The sequence below is a fragment of the Ovis aries genome, chromosome 7, assembly GCF_016772045.2.
Source record: "Ovis aries strain OAR_USU_Benz2616 breed Rambouillet chromosome 7, ARS-UI_Ramb_v3.0, whole genome shotgun sequence".
Lineage (NCBI taxonomy): Eukaryota > Metazoa > Chordata > Mammalia > Artiodactyla > Bovidae > Ovis > Ovis aries.
This window is the reverse complement of record NC_056060.1, coordinates 15,160,177-15,185,984: the sequence shown is the minus strand read 5'-3', so window position 1 is coordinate 15,185,984 and position 25,808 is coordinate 15,160,177. Positions and strand designations below refer to the sequence as shown.

The 25,808-nt window shown below is 48.0% G+C and overlaps 1 protein-coding gene across 1 annotated transcript in view; it reads left to right on the top strand.

Moving 5' to 3' along the window:
• ITGA11 (integrin subunit alpha 11) overlaps positions 1 to 25,808 on the top strand; it is a 135,674-nt gene that overhangs the window by 39,547 nt on the left and 70,319 nt on the right. The window contains exon 2 of the mRNA XM_027971524.3: positions 692 to 803. Within this exon, the coding sequence (XP_027827325.1) occupies positions 692 to 803 (112 nt within the window). The remainder of the gene's footprint in view (positions 1 to 691; positions 804 to 25,808) is intronic.

Here is a 25,808-nt window from a genome sequence, read left to right as displayed (position 1 = left end):
GTTAATTGACCAATTAGGGGCCGAGGTGGAAGGGTTTTACGGGGCTTTCCCTGCTCCGCCTTGGCTGCTGCAGCTGAGCAGTGGCCCTGGCTGAAGCCAGGTGGAGCTTTGCAGGTGGATTCAGGAGGAGCGTGTCAGCCAGCAGCACTGGAGCCGTGGCCACTAGGACCCCAGGCCCGGCTGGGGCAAAGCGGGTGGCAAGAGAGGTGGGAAGTCAGCTCCCTGACTACTTAGCAGTTGGAGGTGAAAGAAGGGAGGAGTAGAGAGAGAAGGAGAGGGGAGGGAAAAGACAGAAAAACAGGAGAGGAGACCAGCAGAAGTTAGCAGCAGAGTTAGAGGAAGGAGTGGTGGAGGAGGACAGGCACTGTCCCTTCACTGTGAGGCCAGGGATTCTTCCGGGGAAGGACAAGGTCTTACCCTTCAGACCTGCCTGGTCTCTAAGAGGAGGCTTCAGACCTGTGCCTCCCCTACCAGACTGGCTCCCCCCGGGGCAGGGGCTGGGCCTTTCCCATCAGATTGTCGGCTCCCCAGACAGGGACTATGTTAACCAACACTGGGGGCTCCCCAAGGATAGGGGTACTTACTCCATCCACGGCCAAGACCCTCCAAGGTAGGTGATCTGCTGGGGGTCGCCGGTCACGGCCCTGGGACCAGGATATCCGCCTGCCTGACCTCTCTCCTCCCCTCTCAGGGTTCACAGCTACCTTCAACATGGACACCAAGAAGCCCCGAGTCATCCCTGGCTCCAGGGCCGCCTTCTTTGGCTACACGGTGCAGCAGCATGACATCAGCGGCAGGAAGTGGTGAGTGAGAGCTGCCACCCCTCCCCCACCCCCCTTCATAGCCCTGCGCCTCCCCCCACCCAGGCCCCCCATGGGCTGACAGCACAGGCCCTCAATGCAAATGACCCCCTTCCCAGGGCCTTGACTTCCTGTCCTGGCAGGTCAGGGGCTGCCTAGGATCTGCCCTGTCTTTGAAACCATGAGCATCCCCTTCATAGGCCTCCATCTTCTCATCTGAGAAATGGGAATGAACACCCTCTTTCTTCTGGTTATGAGACAACACAGGCAGCAGGCACCAAGAACCAGTAATCATCCCCTCTCATCCCCTCTCAGGGCCCCAGGCTCTCATCAGCAGGGGCAGCACTTCTGGTTGTGGCTACTGGGGAGAGCTGTGGAAGGCAGGGTGTCTCTGCGAGGATGGATGTGCTCAAAGCTGAAACACAGGCCACAGTGGGGCAAAGGGAAGTGAGAGAAGGCCAAGTGTGGGGAGAGGACCTCCCTGGGGCGGGGGTAGTCAGGAGGCAGGAAGGGTCAGCCTCCTATTTCCAAAATAACTTTGTTGGATTATATTTTACATGTTATATAATTTACTCATTTCAAGTGTCAGCTCAGTGATTTCTTCTGAAATTTACCAAGTTGTGCAGCCATCACTACAAATCAGTTGTAGGACATTTTCACACATACCCCATTTATTTAAGAATGTATTCCCATATCAAACAGCAAGATTCAACAGTGTAAAAGCCATAATTACTTTTGTACCGACCCAGTAGTATCTCATGGTGGGTTTAACTGGCATTTCTCTAATGACTAACAATGTTGAGTAACTTTTTGTGAATTTATTGGCCATTTTGGTATCCTATGTTATGATGTGTCTGATTCAGTCTTTTGCGCATTTTAAAAATTGTGTTGTGTGTATTTTTCTTAATAATTTATACAACTTAAAATATATATATATTCTATATACAAATCCTTTGTCAGAGAAAAGCATTGCAAAGAACTTCTCCCTGTCTGTGGCTTGCATTTTCATTTCCTTAATGGTGTCTTTTTATGAACAGAAGTTCTTTAATAAAGTCTAATTTATCACTCTGTTTATAGTGTCTTGTGTGTCCCATTTAAGAAATGTTTGCTTCTCTCAAGATCATGAAGATACTTTCCAGAAGTATCTTTTTTCCTCTTTTTCCTTCCAGAAGTTTGATGTTTTTGCTTTCTCATTTAAGTCAGTGGTTCATCTCAAATAAATGTTTGTGTGAGATAAAGGTCAAGGTTTTTTTTTTTTCTTTAAAATATGGATATCCAGTTGATCTAGCACCATTTGTTAAAAGACTATTTTCCCACTGAATTGTAGTGTGGTCTTTGCTGAAAATCAGGTGACCTCTATACGTATGGGTCTATTTCTAGCCTCTATTCTAATCTATAAAATAGAAAGTTGCCTTGGTTATTTGCTTCAGAGAAAGTCTTGAAGTTAGGTAATGTGAATTCTTCACATTTGTTCATCTTTGACAAGATTGTTTTGGTTATAATAGGTCTTCTGTGTTTTCCTATGAATTTTAGAATCAGCTTGTCAATTTCCCCTCATCAAACTTGCTGACATTTTGATTGGGATTACACTGAATTTATAAATCAATTTGGGGAGAAATGAAGTCTTATTAACACTGAGTCTTCTAACCTATGAACATGTATATACCTTCACTTATTTAGTTTTTTGTGTGTTTTTTTAGTTCTACCAGTTTATTGCTACCAGCCCGTCACCCTCCACCCTCATGCACACATGCTCAGTCATGTGACCCCATGGACTGCAGCCCACCAGGCCCCTCTGTCCATAGACTTTCCCAGGCAAGAATACTGGAGTGGGTTGCCATTTCCTTCTCCATACTTACTTAGTTTTTAAAATTTCTCCTCTTAATAGTGCTTTGAAATTTTCAGTGTACAATTCTTGCATATCTGTTATTACTTTGGTTCCTAGGTACTTGGCATTTTATGCTAATTAAAAGGGACTGTTCTTTTTAAAAATTGGAATGCTTTTATTTCATTTTGGTAGTATAGTAAAATACAACTGATTTTTGTGTATTTACATTATATCCAGCAATTTTACTAAACTCATTTATTTCTATCATGTGTCTGTAGATTCTTACGTATTTTTATGTATACAAGCAGATCATCTGAATTAACTGTAGTTTTATTTCTTCTTTTCTAAGCTTCATAGCTTTTATTTCTGTTTCTTGCCGAATTGCTGTAGCTAGGATGTGCAGTTCTAGGTTGAATAGAAGTTGTGATACTGAATGTGCTTTTCTTATTTCCCTTGTTAAAGGGAAGACTATATTTCATAATTAAATAAGATGTTAACTATAGTTTATTCATTTGTTTGTTGTAGATATCATCAGATTAAGGAGGTTTTCTTCTATTCCTAGTTTTCTGAGGTTTATTTGTATGTGTGTGTATAAATAGTTATGAAATTTTATCAGATTTTTTTCTGCAAAGATTGAGATGTTATGTGGTTCTTCTTTATTCTGTTAATAATGTTAATTATATCTATAGACTGATTTTTTTTTAATATTAAGCCCAATTTTTATTCCTGGGATAAACTTTACTTGGACACCATGTATTCGTGTGTGTATGTGTGTGTGTGTGTGTGTGATTCTATTCATTGACATATTCTCAGGAACTTTGTTTCTATGTATATTGTATACATCATCTATTCATGAGGTATATTGTACAGCTAAATGTACCCAATGCATTTTTTTAATTTTTTTTAATATCCAATGTATTCTTAATTATATATGTTTTATTTTGTAATTCCTGAATTACAAAATCAAATCTGTTTTATTTTTTATAGACTCTAATTCTATTAAAATAATCTTTCTCCCATTTGTCCATCTTTTACTCTATTTTTTAAAACGTATTAATAACAGTGATTTTGAAAACCTTCTTGGCTAACTCCAATATCTGGATCATCTCTGGCTCTGTTCTTAGTGACTATTTAACCTTATGGTTACCAGTCACTTTTTCCTGATTCTTTGCCTGTTTAGTGGCATTTTTAAATTCTGTGCAGAATATTGTGACTAGTACACAGTAGAAGCTATAGACTGTGCTACTCTCCTTTAGATAATGCTACGTTTTGTTCTGATACAGCAATGCAGGAGACCCAGGTTCAACTTCCGGGTCGGGAAGATCCCCTGGGGAAGGGAATGGCTACCTACTCCAGAATTTTTGCCTGGAGAATTCTGTGAACAGAGGGGACTGGTCGGCTACAGTCCTTGGGGTCACAAAGAGTTGGACATGACTGAGCGATTAACACTTTCTTTCACTCACTCCTAATGCACAGTCTTTACTCCTAAGGCATGAATTTGGGGGGATCTCAACTAAAAGCCCACAGCGTTCATTAAAATTTATTTTTGACTAGGCATGAACCCCAACATCTCCCAAGTACTGGAAAGCCTCTAAAATCTCTGCCCCACTTCTCTGATAAATTTTCCAGAGTCTCACACCATACATGCACAGGGGTCATCCAAGGGGTCATCCAAGGACCCTGAGGGAAAATGTTAGCAGAGTTTCGGGGTCTTTTTCCCTGTGACTGTCTCCTTTCTACCTGCCCCCACCAAATCCTGGTCATCTTTTCAGTCCCCATTCCAGTCCCTGTTTCCTCCGCCCAGCACGTCCGCTGTTCTCTGTCCGGACTCTTGTTCCCTGTGCTGCAGCAGGAAAGCACCCTCATCGAGAAAGCCGAGTGAATGTGGGGTTAGTGCCTGTGCTTCCCTTTAGTCAAGTATTGAGCTCTGTACTGACTGCTGGCTGGTCCCTGAGTATAATTGTTTCATGTATTTTATCTAGCTTTCCTAGTTGTTAACGGCTGGAATTCAAAGTCCTCTTTCACATTCTTCCAGTTCAGTTCAGTTCAATCACTCAGTCGTGTCCGATTCTTTGTGACCCCATGAATCGCAGCACGCCAGGCCTCCCTGTCCATCACCAACTCCCGGAGTTCACTCAGACTCATGTCCGTCGAGTCAGTGATGCCATCCAGCCATCTCATCCTCTGTCGTCCCCTTCTCCTCCTGCCCCCAATCCCTCCCAGCATCAGAGTCTTTTCCAATGAGTCAACTCTTCTCATGAGGTGGCCAAAGTACTGGAGTTTCAGCTTTAGCATCATTCCTTCCAAAGAAATTTCAGGGCTGATCTCCTTCAGAATGGACTGGTTGGATCTCCTTGCAGTCCAAGGCACTCTCAAGAGTCTTCTCCAACACCACAGTTCAAAAGCATCAATTCTTCGGCACTCAGCCTTCTTCACAGTCCAACTCTCACATCCACACATGACCACAGGAAAAACCATAGCCTTGACTAGACGGACCTTAGTCGGCAAAGTAATGTCTCTGCTTTTCAATATGCTATCTAGGTTGGTCATAACTTTTCTTCCAAGGAGTAAGCATCTTTTAATTTCATGGCTGTAATCACCATCTGCAGTGATTTTGGAGCCCAAAAAAATAAAGTCTGACACTGTTTCCACTGTTTCCCCATCTATTTCCCATGAAATGATGGGACCGGATGCCATGATCTTCGTTTTCTGAATGTTGAGCTTTAAGCCAACTTTTTCACTCTCCTCTTTCACTTTCATCAAGAGGCTTTTAGTTCCTCTTCACTTTCTGCCATAAGGGTGGTGTCATCTGTCTATCTGAGGTTATTGATATTTCTCCCGGCAATCTTGATTCCAGCTTGTGTTTCTTCCAGTTCAGCGTTTCTCATGATGTACTCTGCATATAAGTTAAATAAGCAGGGTGACAGTATACAGCCTTGACGTACTCCTTTTCCTATTTGGAACCAGTCTGTTGTTCCACGTCCAGTTCTAACTGTTGCTTCCTGACCTGCATACAGATTTCTCAAGAGGCAGGTCAGAATTTTCCCATGTCTCTCAGAATTTTCCACAGTTTATTGTGATCCACACAGTCAAAGGCTTTGGCATAGTCAATAAAGCAGAAATAGATGTTTTTCTGGAACTCTCTTGAATATCACTTCCCCTGAGATACCTTCTCTGACCATCCCTTCCCATCACTAGATTAGTTGTACCCATAGAAATATATGTCTTCTTTTTATAACATTTATCAGATGGATAGTAACTGTCTGCTTTATTGTCTTACAGAAATCAGGGTATGATGCTCAAAAGAACATACTTGGAAAGATTGAATTAATGGTTTGAACCTCTCTCAGCCAGCCCAGACATAAAAGGCACATCATCTATATTCTTTTTGTAACACTTATTTTTCTGAAGTATAGTTTATTTACAATATACTGTTAATTTCTACTGTATAGGAAAAGTACAGCATCCATATCCTTTACATGGTATGAAGAGTTAAAAATTAATTGGAACTGGCTTTTCTCAGATGGAATTTGTTTTGACCAATATTTGTTTATTAAGCTTCTGTTAATATGTTTTACTAGACTCTGCAAAATATTGGTATGAGTAAGACTTGGTTTTACTCTCAAATAACTCACAGGCTAGTTGAAGACTTGACACTAAAATCCTTGAAAAAATTAAAAAACAATGCAAGACAAAATACAACCTGGTGTTAATTATGTTCATCTTTGTAAGACCACTTTCTCCATGAAGGCTTTCTGGATCCTTCTCCTAGCCTAAAATGCCCTTACCCTGCCTAAGCCCTCTCTCTCTGATGGCCCGAGTCCCTTTCTACCTTGTGTTGGAGTCACTTAGGCCCATGGCTCCCCTCACTTATTGAATGCTAGTCTCATCTCCCTGTGGCTGCGAGCAGCCAGCCAGATGTCTTGCTTACAGCAGAAATTCAGCCAGAGTTTGCAAGGAGAAATCTCTGTGGCTGAAGTCTTTGGGAGGGCTTCATAGAAGAGGAACATTGAATAAGGTCTTGGAAGTTGGGCTCAGATGAGCAGAATGGCACAACAGTATTGACGCGAGGTCGCTCTTGCTGGTCTGAGTGCAGCCAGAAGCATCCTGGGAGAGAGCTGCACTGCAGCCACCGGACCCATGCGTGCTTTCTGCCACAACTGAACAGAGATACAGAGAGGCCTTGGAGACCCAGGGAGCTGCACCTCCTGCAGAAGAGACAGGAGCACACAGACCCTTTTAGGAATCCCTGTTCTCACTTGCATGGACCCCACTGCATATCCTACTCGGTTGCTTCCCCTCTCTTTCTCCCCTGACCCCCATTTTTCTCATCCTGTAGGCAGCATTCCAAGAGTTTTATCCAGATGCAAGGCCCTATGGATGTTAATAATGGGAAAAGAGAGGTCAGTGTTGGTGTCATTTGTGGGACACTGGCTGGCAGCTATGCACAGGGATGGCTCCAGTAGTGTCTGTTGTTTGATGTCTATGGAATTCTCCAGGCCAGAATACTGGAGTGGGTAGCCTATCCCTTCTCCAGTGGGTCTTCCTGACCCAGGAGTCGAACTGAGGTCTCCTGCATTGCAAGTGGATTCTTTACCAGCTGAGCTACCAGGGAATCCCTAATAATGGGAAAAGAGAGGTCAATATTGGCGTCATTTGTGGGACACCAGCTGGCAGATACACACAGGGACGACTTCAGTAGTGCCTGTTGTTTGACGTTCATGCCAGGAAGGACAGAAGCAGGGGGTCTGAAGGTCAAAGACTGCCACTTGGACGGAGACCTTGGGAGAAGCTCTCTCAGCCTCCTTCGCTCAGCAAACACCTATGTTTGCTCTCGCACAAAGTATACATGAAAGAACCTATCTCAGGGTGCTAGGAAAGACCAAAAAATGCCAACCAAAGAATGCATTTTGTGATCAGCAAAGCAGGAAGTGGAGGATGGGGTTGCTTGCAACCAGAAAACAGCCAGATCTAAAATCAGGCCCCTGGTAACTTGGTCAAGAGACTCTCTCTGACCCAGGCTCTTCTGTCTCTGGGTGTGGACCCAGCTTCTGGCCCTTAAGTTGGAGCTGGCATCCCTCAGTCTGCATCTCCTGAGCCTGCAGTGGGGCCAGAGAACCTGTGTTTTAAAGAACTCCCTGAAAGACTGAAGATCACCGTCTCCACTGAGCGCATGGAGATGCCACTGGGAAATGACATCACCCTCCAGCCCCGCCCAGAAATCCAGGTCCCAACACTACCAGCCCCAGAGATGGGCTCCCTAGTTGCCTCTGACCACAGGTACCAATGAGGTCTGGCCCCGTTTATCAGGCTGTGAGCCTCCTTGAATGTCAAGGGCACCAGACCCTGATGTAAATGTTAAGAAGACAAAGGGACAGACCTAGTGGGGTTGCCACTTTATCCTCTTAACCTTTCACTTCCTGCCTCTACATTCCCATCGCAAACCCAAACTCGGCAGAACTAACTGTAAGCCAGTGCCTCACACATCTTGAACAGTTTTCTACATGCCTCGGTTTTAGCAACAATAACACTCACAGGCACACAAAAAGAAAAAGAGAAAACAAATTCCTCTCCGGCTGAGTATTCTCTGCCCCTGCTCTTTAAGCCCTTGTGTATTTTCAGAGAAATTTAATCCACATAACTCTAATATATGTACATTGAAATCATTAAGCCAGTTGGTTTTCAAGACCATTTGATGTCCCAGAAACTCTGATGTAGGGTTTGCAGAGGGTCTCTCAGAGCCTTTGGTCCACTGGAGCAGGAAGCCTCCTGGTGCTAAGAAGAAACAGAGCCAGGCCCCACGAATCTCCAGTTTGTCCCTGAAGCTTTTATCCCGAAGAGCAAAGTCTCAGCTCTCAGCGAGGCAGCGCGTTTCACCTCCTCCCCTTAAGGGCATTAGGAAGCAGGAACCTGATAGCCTAGTAGGTTCTAAAAGGGGACTCCTTCTGAACTCAGTGGGCTTTAAAAACAAGAGGGCATGTGAGTTCCCTGGGCTACAGGTTCAGGGACATGAACAACTTGTAAGAGAAATGGGCTTGGTCCCATTTTACAGATGAGGCAACTGAGACTGCGAGAGAGAGAGAACACAATAAATGTCTGAGTTATATCTGAAACCTAGATCTCGTCAGGCCCAAAGCAGCACAGAGCAGCAGCAGCCCCAGCCCAGATACTGACGGGGAAGCTGCAATCATCCATAGTGGTGTCCCTTCCAACCAGCTACCCTGCTGGCCCCTTAAGAGGCAAGACTGTGAAGTTCCAAGACCCAGCACTGGCAGATTCACATAAAAATGCTGAGCCCAGTCAGAAAGAGAGGCCATATGGCTGCAGAACGCCAATCCTGGATGATAAATCCCAAGAGAGGGCATACAGAAAGGATCCCAGGAGTCCCTGGGAGGGAGAGTGAATGTCTAATTCAGCAGGACCAGGTAGGGGAGGGGATCGGGAGGGGGTTGTGGAGGAGGGTCCTTCCAGATGGGTAGGATTTCTGTGTATAGAATAGACAGGGATGAGCAGAGTGTAACTGATGGAGGGAACCACGGGGCTAAGAGGACAGGGGTGAAAAAGAAGAGGCCATGTTTAGAGAAAGGACACTGCCCCTCGTGGCTGGAGGAGGAAGTGTGGACAGCAGAGCCGCAGAGCAGAGGCTGGGAGAGCGAGGCGAGTACCACAGGGCTTCTTGGTTTTCTTCCATTTTTTTTAAATTGGAGGAGAATTGCTTTACAATGTTGGGTTAGCCTCTGCTTTACAGCAACGTGAATCAGCTATACACCTGTGTATATCCCCTCTCTCTTGAGCCTCCCTCCTACCCAGCCCCCACTCTCTCCCCTCCAGGCCGTCGCAGAGCACAGAGCTGAGCCCCTGTGCTGTACAGCAGCCTCCCACTAGCTAATTCACACACGGCAGTTTGTGTATGTCAGGGCTACTTTCCCAGTTTGCCCGACCCTCCACTTCCTCCCCCTTCTCTTCCTGTGTCTACATGTCAGTTCTCTATGTCTGCATCTCTATTCCTGCCCTGCAGAGAGGTTCATCAGTACATTTTTCTAGGTTCCACATACATGCATTTTGTTGTTCAGTCATGTTCAACCCCCCATGAAATGCAGCACGCCAGGCTTCCCTGTCCTTCGCTATGTCCTGAAGTTTGCTCAGACTCATGTCCATTGAGTCGGTGATGCCATCCAACCATCTCATCCTCTGTCACCCCTTTTCTCTTCAATCCTTCAGTCTTTCCCAGCATCAGGGTCCTTTCCAATGAGTCAGCTCTTCGAGTCAGGTGGCCAAAGTATTGGAGCTTTAGCTTCAGCATCAGTCCTTCCAATAAATATTCAGGATTGATTTCCTTTAGGATTGACTGGTAGAGGGGAGACTGAGAAGGAAGCCAAACACACTTGGGTCTTGTAGAATGACACTGCAGCCTTGGATATCTCACCGTCACTCAGGTCTCCAGCAGACCCTAATTCTCAGAGGCAGAGGTGGGTTGGGAAGGACAGGGTGACTGGGAGCAGGCCCAGGAGGTGCAGATGGACACTCGGTGAACATGGGGGTGGGGCTTGACCTTCAGGACTGCTCCCCTGACTAGAAGAGTCTTAGAAAATATTTAGCCCCAGTCCCTCATTGGGCTTACCTGGTGGCTCAGAAAGTAAAGAATCCACCTGCAATGCAGGAGTCCTGGGTTCAGTCCCTCAGTTGGGAAGATCCCCTGGAGAAGGAAATAGCAACCCACTCCAGTATTCTTGCCTGGAAAATTCCATGGACAGAGGAGCCTGGTGGGCTACCGTCCATGGAGTCGCAAAGAGTCAGACATGACTGAGTGGCTGAGCACAGCACAATCCCTTATTTTATAAGCAAGGAAACAGGCCCAGAGCTAGAAAGGCCTACACCAAGGTCACCCTTGGAACTCAGCTCTCCCAACACCCAGTCCACAGTGCTTCTACTCCCTGTTGTATTTCCACCTGGTGTGCAGGTGAAAAGTGCCAACGTGTCAGTGGACCCACCGTCTTCATCCCTTGTCTCAAGATCACTAGGTAATAGCTCACGTGCGTGCGCGTTAAGTCACTTCCGTCATGTCCAACTCTGTGTGACCCCATGGACTGCAGCCCGCCAGGCTCCTCTGTCCGTGAGATTCTCCAGGCAAGAGTACTTGAGTGGGTTGCCATGCCCTCCTCCCAGGGATCTTCCCAACCTTGGGATCGAAACTTCGTCTCTTATGTCTCCTGCATTGGCAGGCAGATTCTTTACCACTAGCGCCTGGAAAGCCCCAGGTAACAGCTATATAAACCAGATTCTAGTACGGGTAGGGCATTAATTCTTCTATCAAGCTGTAGGTACTGACCTTCCCAGATAACACGTTTGCATTTTCACTAAGATCTTTCATGTCTAAAACCCACTGATGATGGAATTTGGGCCTGACTGTAAAGCAGATCCATGAGGAATAAATCCACAAAACTTGGGCAACGAGTTTGGGGGGAGAATGGATACATGTATATGTATGACCGAATTCCTCTGCTGGTCACGTGAAACTACCACTACATTGTTAATCGGCTATACCCCAATACAAAATAAAAAGTTTAAAGTTAAAAAAAAATTGACCAGCAAGCCTAGGCCTGATGGGGATGCCCTTGTATCATTTCCTCCTGTTTAACCCCCAGATTTCCCAGCCTCTCATCTGTGGCCCTTTTCTGCAGGGTTTATAGCAACATCCCAAAAGGGGCTGAGATCTTCTGCCTCAGCGGGTGTAAGAATGCACATTAGGGTGTCCCCTGTTGTTTAGTCACTAAGCTGTGTCCAACTCTTTTGAGACTCCATAGACTGTAGCCTGCCAGGTTCCTCTGTCCATGGGATTTCCCAAGTAAGAATACTGGAGTGAGTTGCCATTTCCCTCTCCAAGGGATCTTCCTGACCCAGGGATTGAGCCTGAGTCTCCTGAATTGGCAGGCGGATCCTTTACCACTGGGCCTCCTGGGAAGCCCAAGGTGGCGCCTAACTGCAAGACAAGTCTAGGCTTCAGAACTACACAAACCTGGGCTCATCCACTTTTCAACCTGTGGGAACTTGAGGATGTTACATCCAGCTACTGGACACAGTTTCTTCATCTGTAAAATGGGCCTGATGCTGCACACCCCTAAGATTTCTTTGAGGAAAAAATAGGAGATGGTGTGTGACGTGTCTGCCATGGGCAGATGCTGGATAAGTTAGTTCCCTTTGCTAGCCTATTTCCCAAGAAAGGATATGGTGTCCAGGAGAGGTTTCCAGGAAAAGGGCCCCCGAGGCTGCTTTTGGTGGCAGAATGATAGATTTTATCCAAGTCATCCCTCCTCCCTGACAGTGCCAATTGTCAGGCCTGGGACAGCCTCAGCCGTTGTTGCTGTGGAAATCTCACTAAGGAACATCCTAAGCTCTTTTCCTGGCTCAAGCCCCCCAGAACGGGTTCCCAACACCGCAGCACATACATGCCCTCTGCTATTTTCTCTTGGAACAAATAAAACCCGGCACCATGACTCATGATGGTTAGCAATAAATCACTACAGAAGCAAAGCCCAGGATACGACGAAACCACCTAACACACGAGAGAGAGGGAGAAAGAGAAAGAGAGAAACTGTAGTCTTTGGGGACATGTTGGCCAGGGGCCCAGGGCCAAGCCACCCAGCAGACCCTGGCAGTCGGGCAGCACATGGACAAGCAGCGAGTGAGCCACAAAGGGTTGGACGGTTATACAGACGTTTATCCTCACGGAGCTGTGGGCTCCGTCAAGCGCTCAGAAATACAAAGCAGCATTGAGAGCGGCCAAGGAGAGCCTGTCAGCCCCAGAACGCAGCGAGCCTGTAAGATGCAGCCTGAAAGTCGTCCTGCATCTCCAGATTTTCCTCTTCTATGTTAGCTTTCTCTCTCTCTTTAAAAAAAAAAAAAAAAAAAAAAATTACCGAAACAACACAGGAAAGTTACAGACCTGAAGAGTATGTCAGCAAGAGCCTAGGTCACCTCTGACACACTCACAACCTGGTCAGCCAGAGACAGAGCCCAGGCCGGTCCTCAGGGCCATAGAATCCTGGCAAGGCAGGGAGCCAACTTCTATGTGCTCTCGGGGTACGAGGCACACTCTCAATAGTGGAAACATTGAAAGGAAAGTCTCCTGGTTTCTAACCTCTAAGAAAGAGAATAAATCTAATTTGGGCAGTTCAGGGAAGCCAGAGGGATTTGCCAGCTCAGCATCTTTTCCAGCCTCCATCCCCTTCCTGGCCCCCACCAGCAGCCTGTGGGCTCCTGCACCTCCCTCCCTTCTCTGATGCCAGCGCTGTCCGTTTCGTGACTCTAAAGTCCTTCCAAATACCAGCACAGGAAAGGAAAGGGGTGCCCCTCTCTTGAGCTGAAGAGACACTGATGTTGAGATTCACTCCATCTTGAGAATGGCTTTCTGTAACTTCATAAGCTTGAATTTTCGTGACTGTTATTCCATCACTCCTTGGCGCTTTATCTGCACTCACCATAGCCGACACCAGGGGGAGCAAGGCCTCCTCTCCAATCATCTGCTTCCCTTGGATGTCACCAAGACCTGCATCTGCTTCCATTTGGCTAAGCCATAAAATGTGAGACGCTAAACTCCTTACTGAAAATCACAAAGTGGAATAAACATGACTTAAAGTTATATGCAATTAGAAAACAAATCAACATGCTCTGTGTGCTTTTTCCTCACTAATCTTAGTTGTGATCCATCACTAACCTAACCCTCGTTTTCTCCAGGCATGGATAGAATACCTTCTTCTAACTTTCTCTGACTATTTCACGAAGAATCAAGGGCTCTTCAGGATTTCAAACTCTTGCAGGTGTTTATTCTTTTCTTTCAACAGCTTCCTTTCTACACAGCAGCAACACTCAGACACACAGCCAATGGCAAAAGCTTCTTATTGATAGAAGACCATCTTGAAAAGGTTCCTGTCATTCTCTGTGGAGTTCATAAACCCACCCCACTTTCTCTCTCCAAGTATTTCTTCCTAGTTTAGCTGTGAGGAATCATCCTGGGCCAATAATGCAGAGAGACAAAGAGAAAGAGAATGTATTGGGTTGGCCAGAAAGTGTTGTTTGGGTTTTTCCCCACTTGGACAAATCCAAATCAACTTCTTGACCAACCCAATAGAAAAAGTCTGTTAAGAGAAATGGAAAATGAAATGGAGTGTAGGGAAGAAGAGAGAAGATGGGATGGAGAGTGGGGAGCTAAGAGAGTAAGGAGAGTAAAAGGGGCTACAAGCTCCCAAGAGTAGGGCTTGCCTTTTACTTGTCTTTGCATCTCTGGTGCTTGGCACAGGCCAACAGGAGGAGAAGAGAATGGTTATAGAACTGGTTCCTAAATCTCAGGGAAGCCCAAAGCTGTTCTTATTATAAAGAATCTGGGGGAAATGGCCACCCCCATGGGAGAGGTTGGCATTTTCTCTTTTTCTTTCCCCTGCAAACCTTGGAGGGGCCCAGCAGAAGCGAAGTCAGGCAGAGGGCAATGGGCAGTGGGTAGCGGACGGCAGCTTGCCCCTGCCCCCGGCCGCCTTCCCACTCCCCAGAATGGCTTTCCTGCGACAGCAGCCCCCCTCTGAGCTGTCCTCTGCCTCTCCCCAACTGCTGAGCCAAGGATTTTGTGACCCAGAGAGGATGATGTTTCCAAAAATGTCAAGACAGGCTTTGCCTTCCAGTGGCTCAAGTGAGTCCACGGCCTTTGTTCCTCACGGCTTCTCAAAATAAGAGGAATGCTGTCAGAGTAGCCATTACTCACAGCCCGGAAGGAGGAGGAGGGAAAGCAATCTGAGCTTTAACCAGATGGAAGAAAGTACTTCGAAGGATTTTGCAGAGCCAGTGATTCCCCCAGGCAGCCAGGAGCTCCCTAATGGAACACAGGCTGGCTTCTGTGTATGCTGCTCTCCGACACCCCATCCATCCCCCAGAGATGGGGAGAGGACCAGGCAGGAGAGAGGCCGAGGAGCTGCCCCTTAGCCAGCTGGGTGACCTGGATGAGCGACCTAGCTTCTCTGGGCTGCAGTTTCCATGGCTTCAACATGGGGCTGCTTCTCTCTTTCACAGGGCTATGGCGAAGATTAACCAAATTAATGTCAGAGGAAGTGCCTAGCACAATTTCCGAGACAACCCTCCCCCCAGACATTCATTCTTGGGTGAATTCGTTTATTTACTTGCTCATATAAAGTGCTTTGAAAGTAGATGAACACATGACCCAGTTTTGTCAACTGTTTCCTACTGGGGCACGCCGTCCCCAATTCCATTTTTTCAAAGGCTGATAATCAACCTGATAATATAATCTAGGGATTCCCAGGGCTGGCAGAACAGAACTGCCTGTGAAAGTTTAAAAACAAATACAGATTCCTCAACCCAACCCAAAACTTAACAAAAGTCAGATTCTCTAGAGGTAGGAATCCCCGGGCGAGGCTAATGCCCAAACAGGTTCTGAATCACTGAATCCTTTTCTAAGAGTCTGTGAGTTCTCATGGATTCTGAGGCTAGGTCCTTCCCAGGCTTGTGCAGAGAGTGACCCTCACTGCCTGAACCCAGTAGCGGGAATAGAGGGACCAGAAAGCAGGTGGGGGTTACCTGATGCAGGGGATGAGGCAGAGCTCCCAAACATGTGGGCATCGCTGTCTACACTTCATGCCGCTTCAGATAGAGTTCTCTGGGCGAGTGAAGGGAGACAAGAGCAGGCTTGGAATGTCAGGGAGGTGTGGGTGGGTGGCGAGAAAGATGAGGGATGAATGATGCAAGCCCGGGTTGAGGATGACTTCACCACCAGCTCTGTGAAGACGGAAACTTGTCTGACCCTCTGGGGCCCTCTCAGGCCCAGCCTTTGCCACGGAAAGCACGTTAGATAACACACCTAAGTGCTTTCATCATCAGGACCCAGCTGTCAGTTCTCTCTGAAGGGAGCCCCTATCCCTTCTTCACCTGAGTGACTTCTACCTGCAAGCCACCATCCAAGAGTTGCCTGCTCCAGGAAGCCTTCCCAGATAGCCGAGCAAAGGCGCCTGCACTGGGCCTCACCCACCTGCCCCACACACAGTGCTGTCCTCCATCCCGAGGTCATCAGCTTTGGTCTCTCAGCCCCACCAGACGAAGGGTATGAACTCTGCCTCAATCTGCAGTGTCTGGCACACAGCCAATTCTCAACTATGTCTTTGGGCCGAACTTGTCCAAGCCTCTCTTTTTACAGATGAGGAAACTGAGGCCCTGAAAGAGCAGGTGGATCACCCCGGGTCACATAGCCCATCTGGAGATAGATCAGAGCTCTCCCTAGACAGGTCAACAGGCCCATGACCAAAAAATGGTATCTGTCCTTTCGCCTCCCAGCCCTCTCCCCTTTTCTACCTCAGCTGAGTCCACATGACTAGAGGGAAGATTGTGGACACAATCAGAATATTGTGTCCCAGTTGTGTCTCAGCCTCTACTCAGAGGATCTGGACATCCTCTGGGCCTTACTTCCTTCTCCAGTCCAATGGGACCACCTCTCCTTGTCCAGCTGCCTCCCCTAGCCATGGGCAGGATGAAATGAGCTGTTCAGTGTGTACACTGGTCACATAGAAAGTATCACCATCCTAATTATGAGCTAAAGGACGCATGCCACCCCCCAATTCCAAGGCCTCTTTCCTTGCTACCGCCAAGTACTACCGAGGAGCCATCAGACCAGTGCATACCAAGAAATTAAATGTGTACATTCCGCTGAGAAACATCTGCCCACGCTATCACTGTGTTTATGTTTCATTTTCAGAGGAAAGAGTTGTGATAAACCTGGGTGATGGGGGAGATGGAAAAGACTCAGCATGCCTTGGAAAATCAAGCAAGGGTTTATCAGACATTCTGAAAAGAGAAAGGGGGATTTTTACACTGTGGCTGCAGCCTTTCTTGTGGGGGATGGGGGGCAACATCAGACCACAGCCATTTTCCTGGGGAGCTGGGCCAAGGGCATCCCAACACTGGTGGTCCATCTGCAGATGGTACCCAGAAGAGCTCAACACAGCTCTGCTACCAGCTACATCCCAAGAAACAGAATGAAGATTCAGCTTGTCTTTGCAAAATGAGCAGCTGCCTGCATCTGTCCATCTGTTGTTCACTCAACAAACAGTTACTGAGAGTTGACTGTGTTCAAAGTACTTTGAGTAGCACTAAGGGGGACATTTAAAGTTGCCTCTGCTAACTAGGGGCAAATTATCTGAAGGAAAGCAAAAATAGCCAGGAAGAGTACAAAGCATCATGAGAACTGAGAGAGATCTTTCAGCTAAAAGATCAAGGAGGGCTTCCTGGAGGAAGAGGCACTGAAGAGCAGATAAAGGGAGTCAGTTCAGTGGTTTGTGATGAGGGGACTCCACACACAGAGCCAGGAATGAGAATGCCAAGTGTGGGGATAAAAGGACCAGCTGCCCTGTGAGACTTGGCATCGGGACATGAGGAGGCAAAGGGCATCCAGCTAGACAGCACAAGCTGGCCACTCTTTTCTTCACAGTCAGTGGGTCAGGCCCTCGTTTTCCCTTTAAATGGGTTGAAAGTGTGCTTTGCAGTCACCTGTTCCCCTCCCCTTTGGTCTTCTGTTCGAAGTTCTTCTGCACATTAGGAAAAAATGCTGTTTGGCTGCAAGCTGAGGAGGACCCAGAAATTCCCAAGAACAAAGCAGAGCGTCCAGCTTGCGAGATCAACAGCTGTGAGGATGCCTGTCAGCGGGCTCTGTGCCCAGGATGACAGGGCGGCTCCAGGGCCAGCCTGCACAATGACAGGCAAGCGCTCTGTGCCCACTCCTGGCATTGCTGTACATCACCACTGGGCACTGAGGGCTTTTTATTCATCAGTATCGATAAAGACCTCGTGTGCTGGGAAAAGTTTTTTTAATTTTTATTTATTTATTTTTGACTGTGCTGGGTTTTCATTGCTGTTCGTGGGCTTTCGCTAGTTGCAGTGAGCTGAGGCTACTCTTCGTTGCGGTGCATGGACTTCTCATTGGGGTGGCTTTTCTTGTTGCAGAGCATGAGCTCCAGGGCTCACAGGCTCAGTAATTGCTGCACACAGGCTCTAGAGCACAGGCTCCGTATTTGTAGCACACAGGCTTAGTTGCCCTAAGGAATGTGGAATCTTCCCTGACCAGGGATCCAACCCATGTCCCCTGCGTTGGCAGGCAGATTCTTAACCACTGGCTCACCAGGGAAGTCTCAGGGAAAAATGTTTAAGCACCTTAACAGTTTCCAATAGGAAAAGGGATGAAACAATTAAAATATTCATCAATAGGAGAATGATTAAAAAGAAAAAAACACCAGGCAACTCTCTGGTGATTCCAATGGTAAAGACTCTGCCTGCAATGCAGGAGACCCAGATTTGATCCTGGGTCAGGAAGATCTCCTGGAGAAGGGGATGATAACCCACTTCAGTATTTTTGCCTGGAGAATTCCACGGACATAGGAGCCTAGTGGACTGCAGTCCTTGGAATCAAAAAGAGTCAGACATGACTGAACGACTAACACTACTACTATTACACTGTTACTACTACTATTACTATTACACTACTAACCAGTGTAAAGGATGAGACCGAGTTATTCTATCCATCTATACCAGGGCCGCCCGTAACAGTGAGGGTCCTGGGTTGAGAAAACAAATGGGGGCTCCGGCCCATGGCCCATCATCTTTTCATCCCACCTATAGTTCCCTCTTGGTGTTAAAGGGATCTCACACATGTGGACACCCCACCCTATGTATATATCCAAGCTCTGTCCACACCCCTAGCAAGCAGTGGTGTGGTCCACCATCAGAAAGGCAGATCCAGGGAAGAAACCTGTCCTGAGCTGTTGGAGCTGACAATCCAGTGACCCAGAGTGGGGGGATATGGGCTCTGGACTCCTCTCCCCTTGACCCCTAGGACTCCTCACCCCATAGAAAGGGGCACAGCCAGAGAGGGGTCAGTGCAGGACCCAGGCAGGGGCCCTAGTGACCAGGTCTAAGTGTGGCATTGATATATACTGACATGAAAAGTATAAAATAATTAAGTGAAAACAGCACACTGCAGAACCATGTGTGTAGAGTGATTTCATTTTTTTTATTTCCTACATAAAATGCCTAGAAGTTTTTCTGCATCCCTGCTGCTAATAGTAGTTTCATCTATAGAGGGCTGGGTTGAGAAGGTTCGTGAATGGTCTTGCACATTATATATGTTCCACAGTTCTGTGCTGTGAATGTAATAAGCATGTATTATTTTTATAATCTAAATTCTTAATAGTTTTTGTGTCATACTTTTTTGCATCAATTAAAGCAGATACTTCTATGTGTTTCCTTATGACCAAAAGAAACAAATTTTTTTTTAAAAATCCAATCCTGGCTCATCCTGGATGGTCAAGGAGGTTGTTGTGGTTGTGATCCCCATAAAGTAGTAAAAATTCCTCAGACATATGTTTTTTCACTTGTCCAGAGGGCCTCCTCTCTGCTTCTTCAGCAGGTCTCTCATACAAGGGCTTCCCATTCTGCCTGCACATCTGGGAGCTTCTGAAATTAGATTTTCAGGTCCCAGGCCCCAGCTGACTGAATTAGTTTTCGAGACATTGTGCCCAGGAATCTGCATTTGTAACTCCCCAGGTGATTCTGATGACCAGAAAGGCCTGGGTCCCCCCGACCCTTGAAACCCTGGGTGATCAGTAGCCCAGGCAGTGGTTCAGTCCCATTCGGTAGATGAGAACGCTGAGGCCCAAGGCAGTTAACAGCCTTGTCTTAGACCAGGATGTGCAGTCTGTGGTTCCTCTTCTAGAGCTGGTTCTCCTCTCCCAGCTGAGTTAACAGGTGTTGGAAGACAAAAGAAGGCCTGCTGTCAGTGGTCCCAGTTGCAGGCTATAGGATTACAATGTATAGGATTACACCAGGCCGGAGAAGGCAATGGCACCCCACTCCAGTACTCTTGCCTGGAAAATCCCATGGACGGAGGAGCCTGGTAGGCTGCAGTCCATGGGGTCGCTGAGGGTCAGACACGACTGAGCGACTTCACTTTCACTTTTCACTTTCATGCACTGGAGAAGGAAATGGCAACCCACTCCAGTGTTCTTGCCTGGAGAATCCCAGGGACAGGGGAGCCTGGTGGGCTACCGTCTATGGGGTCACACAGAGTCGGACATGACCGAAGTGACTTAGCAGCAGCAGCAACTACGCCAGGCATTTAGCTAATTTGTTCAACAACTATATTTGAAGGACCTAATCTGTGTCAGGCACTGTCTGGGAGCTGGAGTGTTTAGAGCTGCCAAGCTGACCGACAAGGTCCTAGCTCCCTAGCAGTTCAAATCCTACTGAGAGATAACAATGATTAAAAGACAGCATCTGAGAGTGCAAAGTGCTATGAGAAATATAAGGCAAGGTGGGGAGGTAACAGGTAATCAGGAAAAGCATCTTTGGGAAAGTGACATTGGAGCTGAATCCTAAATGATGACCCATCTGTGCACAGCATTCTTAGCAGCCTTGGTAAAAGTGGGGACAGACTGGTGATCAGCAATGAGAAAATATAGCACCTCGGAAGACCTGGTGAAGAGGGTGGATTTTACTAGAATGGCTGTGGGGCTTGAGCCAACGAAAGTCGTGGTTGCCATGCCTCTGTTTCCCCTACATAATGCTTCTCAAACATGAAGTACCGCATCCCCTGGAGGGCTTGTTAACACACAGATGCGGGAACCCACCTATGGCTTCTATTCTCCTCCTTGTTGGGCACAGGTAGGGCCCAAGATGATGCATTTCTAATAAGCTCCTGGGGAGGCAGACGCTGCTGGGATGGGAAGCATCTTGAGAACCACTGCTGTGTTGTAATGGCCTGTTGGCTGCCCGTCTCCCCCACTAGGCTGGAGGCCTCCTGAAGGCAGAGACTGCATCGTGTTCACCGTCCTGCCCTCAGTGCATTCATAGGAGTTCAATAAGTGCGGAAGATTCAGTGAAAGAATGAGGGTGTGGGGCACCAGCCACACGAAACAGTATCTGTAAAGGCCTTAGAACGTACATGCATTATGTAACTGTATTAGTCAGGGCTCCTCAGAGAGACAGAACAGATAGGTGGAGAAAGGGAGAAAGAGATTATAAGGAGCTGGCTCATAAGGTTATGGAGGCTGGCAGTTCCCCAGATCTGCAGTGTGAGTCAGCACATTGAAGACCCAGGAGAGCTGATAGTGTAGTTCCAGTCTGAAAGCCAACAGGCTGGAGACCTAGGAAGAGCCAACATTTGAGTCCAAGGCAAGAAAAAGTCAATGTCTCAGCTCAGAGGCAGTCAGTCAGGATGGATTCTCACTTATTCAGGCGAGGGTCAGTCTTTTTGTTCTATTTGGGCCTTCAGCTGATTGCACAAGGCCCACCCACGTTGGGGAGGACAATCTGCTTTCCTCAGTCTACAGATTTAAATAGTAATCTCACCAAAAACACCCTCACAGACACACCCAGAATGCTGCTTGACCGAATGTCTGGGTGCCACCTTGGCCCAGTCAGGTTGACACAGGAACTGAACCATCACAGTGTACATGGTTGCTTAAGATACACCCAGTGGATCCTCATGTCTGAGGAGGGGTTTATGGGCGAAGGAAGAGTAAGAAATGTGCTGGCAGACAGAGGAGTTATTCTCCTGGCCTCCAGGAGTCCAGGCCTACCAGGCATCTGGGCCACAGTGGAACCACAAGCCCCTCCAACCAGCCCAGGGAGCCCTGGAGGTGCCAATTCCCCTCGGCAGGTCCTGGGGGTGGGGAGAGCTCTCCCTTCACACCCCACCCCCAGCCAGGCCAGGGTGCGCTGTGCTTAGCACTTCCCTGGCCCCATCTTGAACACATTAGCCCCCATACTCAGCTGGCTGGAGGAGGTTACATTTTCCATGGAGAGAGAGGGAGAGAAACAGCCTTGCTAGAGGAATAGTCTCTCTTTGTTCCCTTAAGCTCTCTGCTCCTCAAGTGGGAGCCCCTCCCTGATGCCTCGATCTGATTTCAGTGAAGGAAATGAAGCCAGAGAGAAATGGAACAGAGGGCCTGGAGGGAGTGTGAGTGGAGGAGGGGTGCTGGAGAGAGGAGCAGGCGAGGAAGAGAAGAGTCTCCCGGGAGCAGGCCCAGCTGGCTGGGTGGGGGAGGGCCGCTCTCTCCACACGCTAGCTGCTGCCCCGCTCCCGGAGCTGGGCTTTCTGAACTTGCCCGTCCTTCACGATGGTGGACAGAGCAAAGACTTGCAGTCCCAGCTCTGAAACTGACCAGTGTCCCCCACAGGCCTGTCACATCCCCCGTCTGAGCCTCAGATACAGTCTGTCCTTTCAGCTCCAAAACTGTTCTGGTGATCAAAATCAAATACGTTCAATTGCATCAATTATCCTTCAATTTAAAGTAAATTTAAAAATTTTAAAATGATTCATTAAAGTAAATAGTTGATGATAATTGGATTTCCTGGGATGTGAGGTCCAGGTCTCACAGTGAGGGGCAAAGAAGCTGACCAGGGAGGGGATGAAGCCCACATCTTGCCTCTACAAGCCAGTCCAGGCTGGTCTCTGACTCAGGACCTCCTCCAGGAGCAAGCCCATCCTTTGAAGATGTCCTCTTTCCTTCTCCAACAGCTGGTGGCCTTTTTGGTCCTGTGGCTTCTGCTGGTTCCATCTACTGGGGAGCTAAACTGCTCACAACTGCCTCCCCAGACACAGCCAGTAAAGGCCAAGCTGAGCCTAGACACTCAGCCTCTTCCACCCTCCAGGGCTTGGAGTGGGGGGCACTGCCCTGGGAGTCAGGATACCCTGCACCCATCCTACTCTGCCACCATCTCCTCTGAGTTGTCAGACACAATACTTCCGATGCCTCATTGGGATATGACAAACCTAGCCCAAGGAACCTCTACATTTCCTCCCAGCTCTGATGGTCTGCAAGGCCAGTTACCAGGTAACCAGAAACATCTGGGGTACAGGGCTTCCTGTCCAAGGCGCTGTTGTAACTGGGATGCACATAGAACAAAAGGATCTCTGTTTCCACAAGGCTAAAACTGACGGCAGTTTATGCACTCAGTGAAACAACCAGAGAGAAATAATATACATGGTGTCGGCAAGTCTGCCCACCACTCACGCATTAAGTATATGCCCCAGATGGATCGTGAGCTGGAGGATATGAATCTGCTCCTCTCTCACTGCTCCCGGATGCTGTGTTCCTCTTTTAGCATGGTATTATATGGAATTTCTAAGGGTAATTTTTACTATGTGCTTTTGGGTTTGGGGGTTTAGGTTTTTTGGTTGTGGTTGTTTTTTTTTGTTTTGTTTTGTTTTGTTTTTTTGCCTTACACACTCTATTTAGGATATTTTCAGTTACAAGTACCTAAAAACTGTGATTTAGATTTATATAGTAAAAAGTAGTTATTGCTTATGTATCTGAAAAGTCCAGCAGCAGCATGCTTCAGGTACCGTTTGATCCAGGGGTTCACAGTATCATTGGAATTTCAGCTCTTTCTCTTGATGCTTCTCTCACTCCTTCCTCTCTCAGTACATCAGCTCGTGCCCCTCCTCAGTGAGGTGGCTGCTAGCAGCTCTGCATCTGTACACTGTGTCATCCGGAGAATAGGGACAACTTTGGTCCCTAAGGCCCAAGAGGAGGTAGTGAGATTGGGTTGGCTTACATCACTGACCTGCCCTGACTCAGCCACTTCAGTCCAAGGATAACACTGGCCTGGCCTGCAGTGTCTGCTCGGTCCCTACAACTAGAAATGGAGCCAGCTTTCCTGGATCCACAAACAGAAATGAGGACTGTTGGGAAAATGGAAATGGAAAACTAGGGAAGCAAGCAATATTGACTCTAAGTGGGACTTGGGTCACATCATTGAACCTCTATGCACAGAAAACATTTAATTTCTCAGCAGCCCTTTTCCCAGGCAATGAATCTGGAGGCTCCTCTTAGGCCTGTTGTTGTTTAGTCTGACACTTTTTCATCTCCATGGACTGTGACCCCTCCCACACACACCCCCCGCCCCGCCCCCCGCCGGCTCCTCTGTCCTTGGGATTTCCCAGGCAAGAATACTGGGGTGGGTTGCCATTTCCTTCTCCAGGGGATCTTCCCAACCCAGGGATCGAACCCACACCTCCTGCATTGGCAGGCGAATTGTTTATCAATGAGCCACCAGGGAAATCCCCTCCTGGGCCTGAGGCAAAACCAAAACCTCTTGAAGTTGCTGCTGCTGTAGACTGTCAGACAGAAGGTCAGATCTGTCCCTGGGGACCTTTTACCCTGAGTTTCAAGACCACCCTAAAGGGATGGTCTGCTAGGGCAGATAAGGGCATCTCCGCCCTGAAGGAATTGTGATGCTAAAACACTGGCCATAGCCGGCAGCAGGGATTTCATGCTGGTTTATGTGGGAAAGCCTGGGCTAACCAGCGAAGGTCTCCTGGAACAGATGGGACTTTGTGCTGGGTCTTAAAGGGAGGTCTCCAGGGTGGGGTCTGCACCCTACAGGGGATGCACAGGACAGCATACTGGAGTCTACAAATAAAATGACTATTTCTATTTAGGTTTATCTGAAAAAAATAGGATTACTGATGTTCAGTACACAGATTGACAGCTGTGCACTGGTGTAATCAACATGTAAATTTACACACCTTTTTTCCCCCATCAGTTCAGTCATTTCAGTTGCTCAGTTGTGTCCGACTCTTTGCAACCCCATGGACTGCAGCACGCCAGGCCTCCCTGTCCATAACCAACTCCCAGAGTTTACTCAAACTCATGTCCATTTAAGAGGTTCAGAGATTAAATTGCCTTGAAGGATGGAACCAGGGCTGAGGTCCCCATCAGGCTTCGTTGGAGAGGGTGTGAGGTAGGGATCCAGGGGCCCTTCTCCTAGGCCATGTCCTGCTGGGATCCCAGGGGCCTGGCATGCAGCAGGGCCGCATCCTGCCTGCCTCAGTTGGCCATCTCCATAGTAAGCACCTCCCTTTGCAAGGCCCTGCTTAGAAAGCAACCACCAGGGACTTTCCTGGTGGCCCTGTAGTTAAGAATCTGCCTGCCAACTTAGGGGACACAGGTTCGATCCCTAGTCCAAGAACTAAGATCCTATATGCCAGGGGGCAACTAAGACCGGGCGCCACAATGACTGAACCTGCATGTTGCGACTACTGAAGCCCTCGCATTCACGCTCTGCAACAAAAGAAGTCGCCGCAATGAGAAGCGCGGGGGAGGCGGGGCGGCAGGCAGGACACGGCAACCAGAGGAAAGACCACGTGCAGCAACCAAGAGCTGGTGTACTGCGCCTCAAGGAAGACCAGTGCAACCAGAAAAGAATAATGAATAAAAAGAAAGCGACCACTGGGAGGGGCCCTTCAGGTCTGCTCCCATCTGAGCAGCCCGGCTCCCCGCCTCCACGGGAGGAAGGCTGGGAGCCCACAGCCCGTGAGTCACGCTCTGTGGCCCATGGAAAGGGCCTGATGCTTGCCACGACCTTTGGGGTTTGCCATCTGGTGCCCACGCCAGAGGGTATAGGGTGTCCAGCCCCTGGGAAGCGCAACAGGCCTTGAGGCTACAGATGGCTATATAAGGCTGAGGCTGCCGGAGTGGCAGGGGTGCCAGACCCCAGGAGCAATTTGGCTGGTCGTGGGGGTGACGCAAACATTTCCCCTGCTCTTCGGCAGTTATCCCGCCAGTGAGACTGAATCATATTCTCAAAACCTCAAGCCTGACGGGCACACGTAATGTCGAGACTCAAGAATGGCAAAGAGGGCTGACCCAGCAGCACCCCCAACCTTCATGACAAAGAAATATTTGGGGCAACACAGAGAAAACTGCCCCGGAACTAGTCCCAGCTCTGCCATTAACAGACCATGGGACCCGCGTCAGCTCACCTCTCTGGGCCTCAGTTTCTGCGTCTGTACTATGGGGACAGTAAGCCCTGTCCTGCTGCTTCAAGCAGTGCCAAGGACCCTAGAGGAATGATGTTTGGGAGAATGGGGCTGGGAGGTTGGGGGTGGCCCTTGTTCATTGAAAAGGACACAGTCCCTCTTCAGGTAAATCTGGGGTCACGACAACTTGGTGCATTTACCAAGTTAGTTGCATGTTGGCCATTTCCAGGACAGATAACTTCTAGGAAGGCTCCAGTCTTCATGTGGAAGTAACTAGTTATACCCACTCCTGGTCATTGATGCCATGTGGCATCTGTGAGTCCCCACGGTGATCCTGGGAGGTAAGCAGTGCTGGAGTTATTAACACATTTCA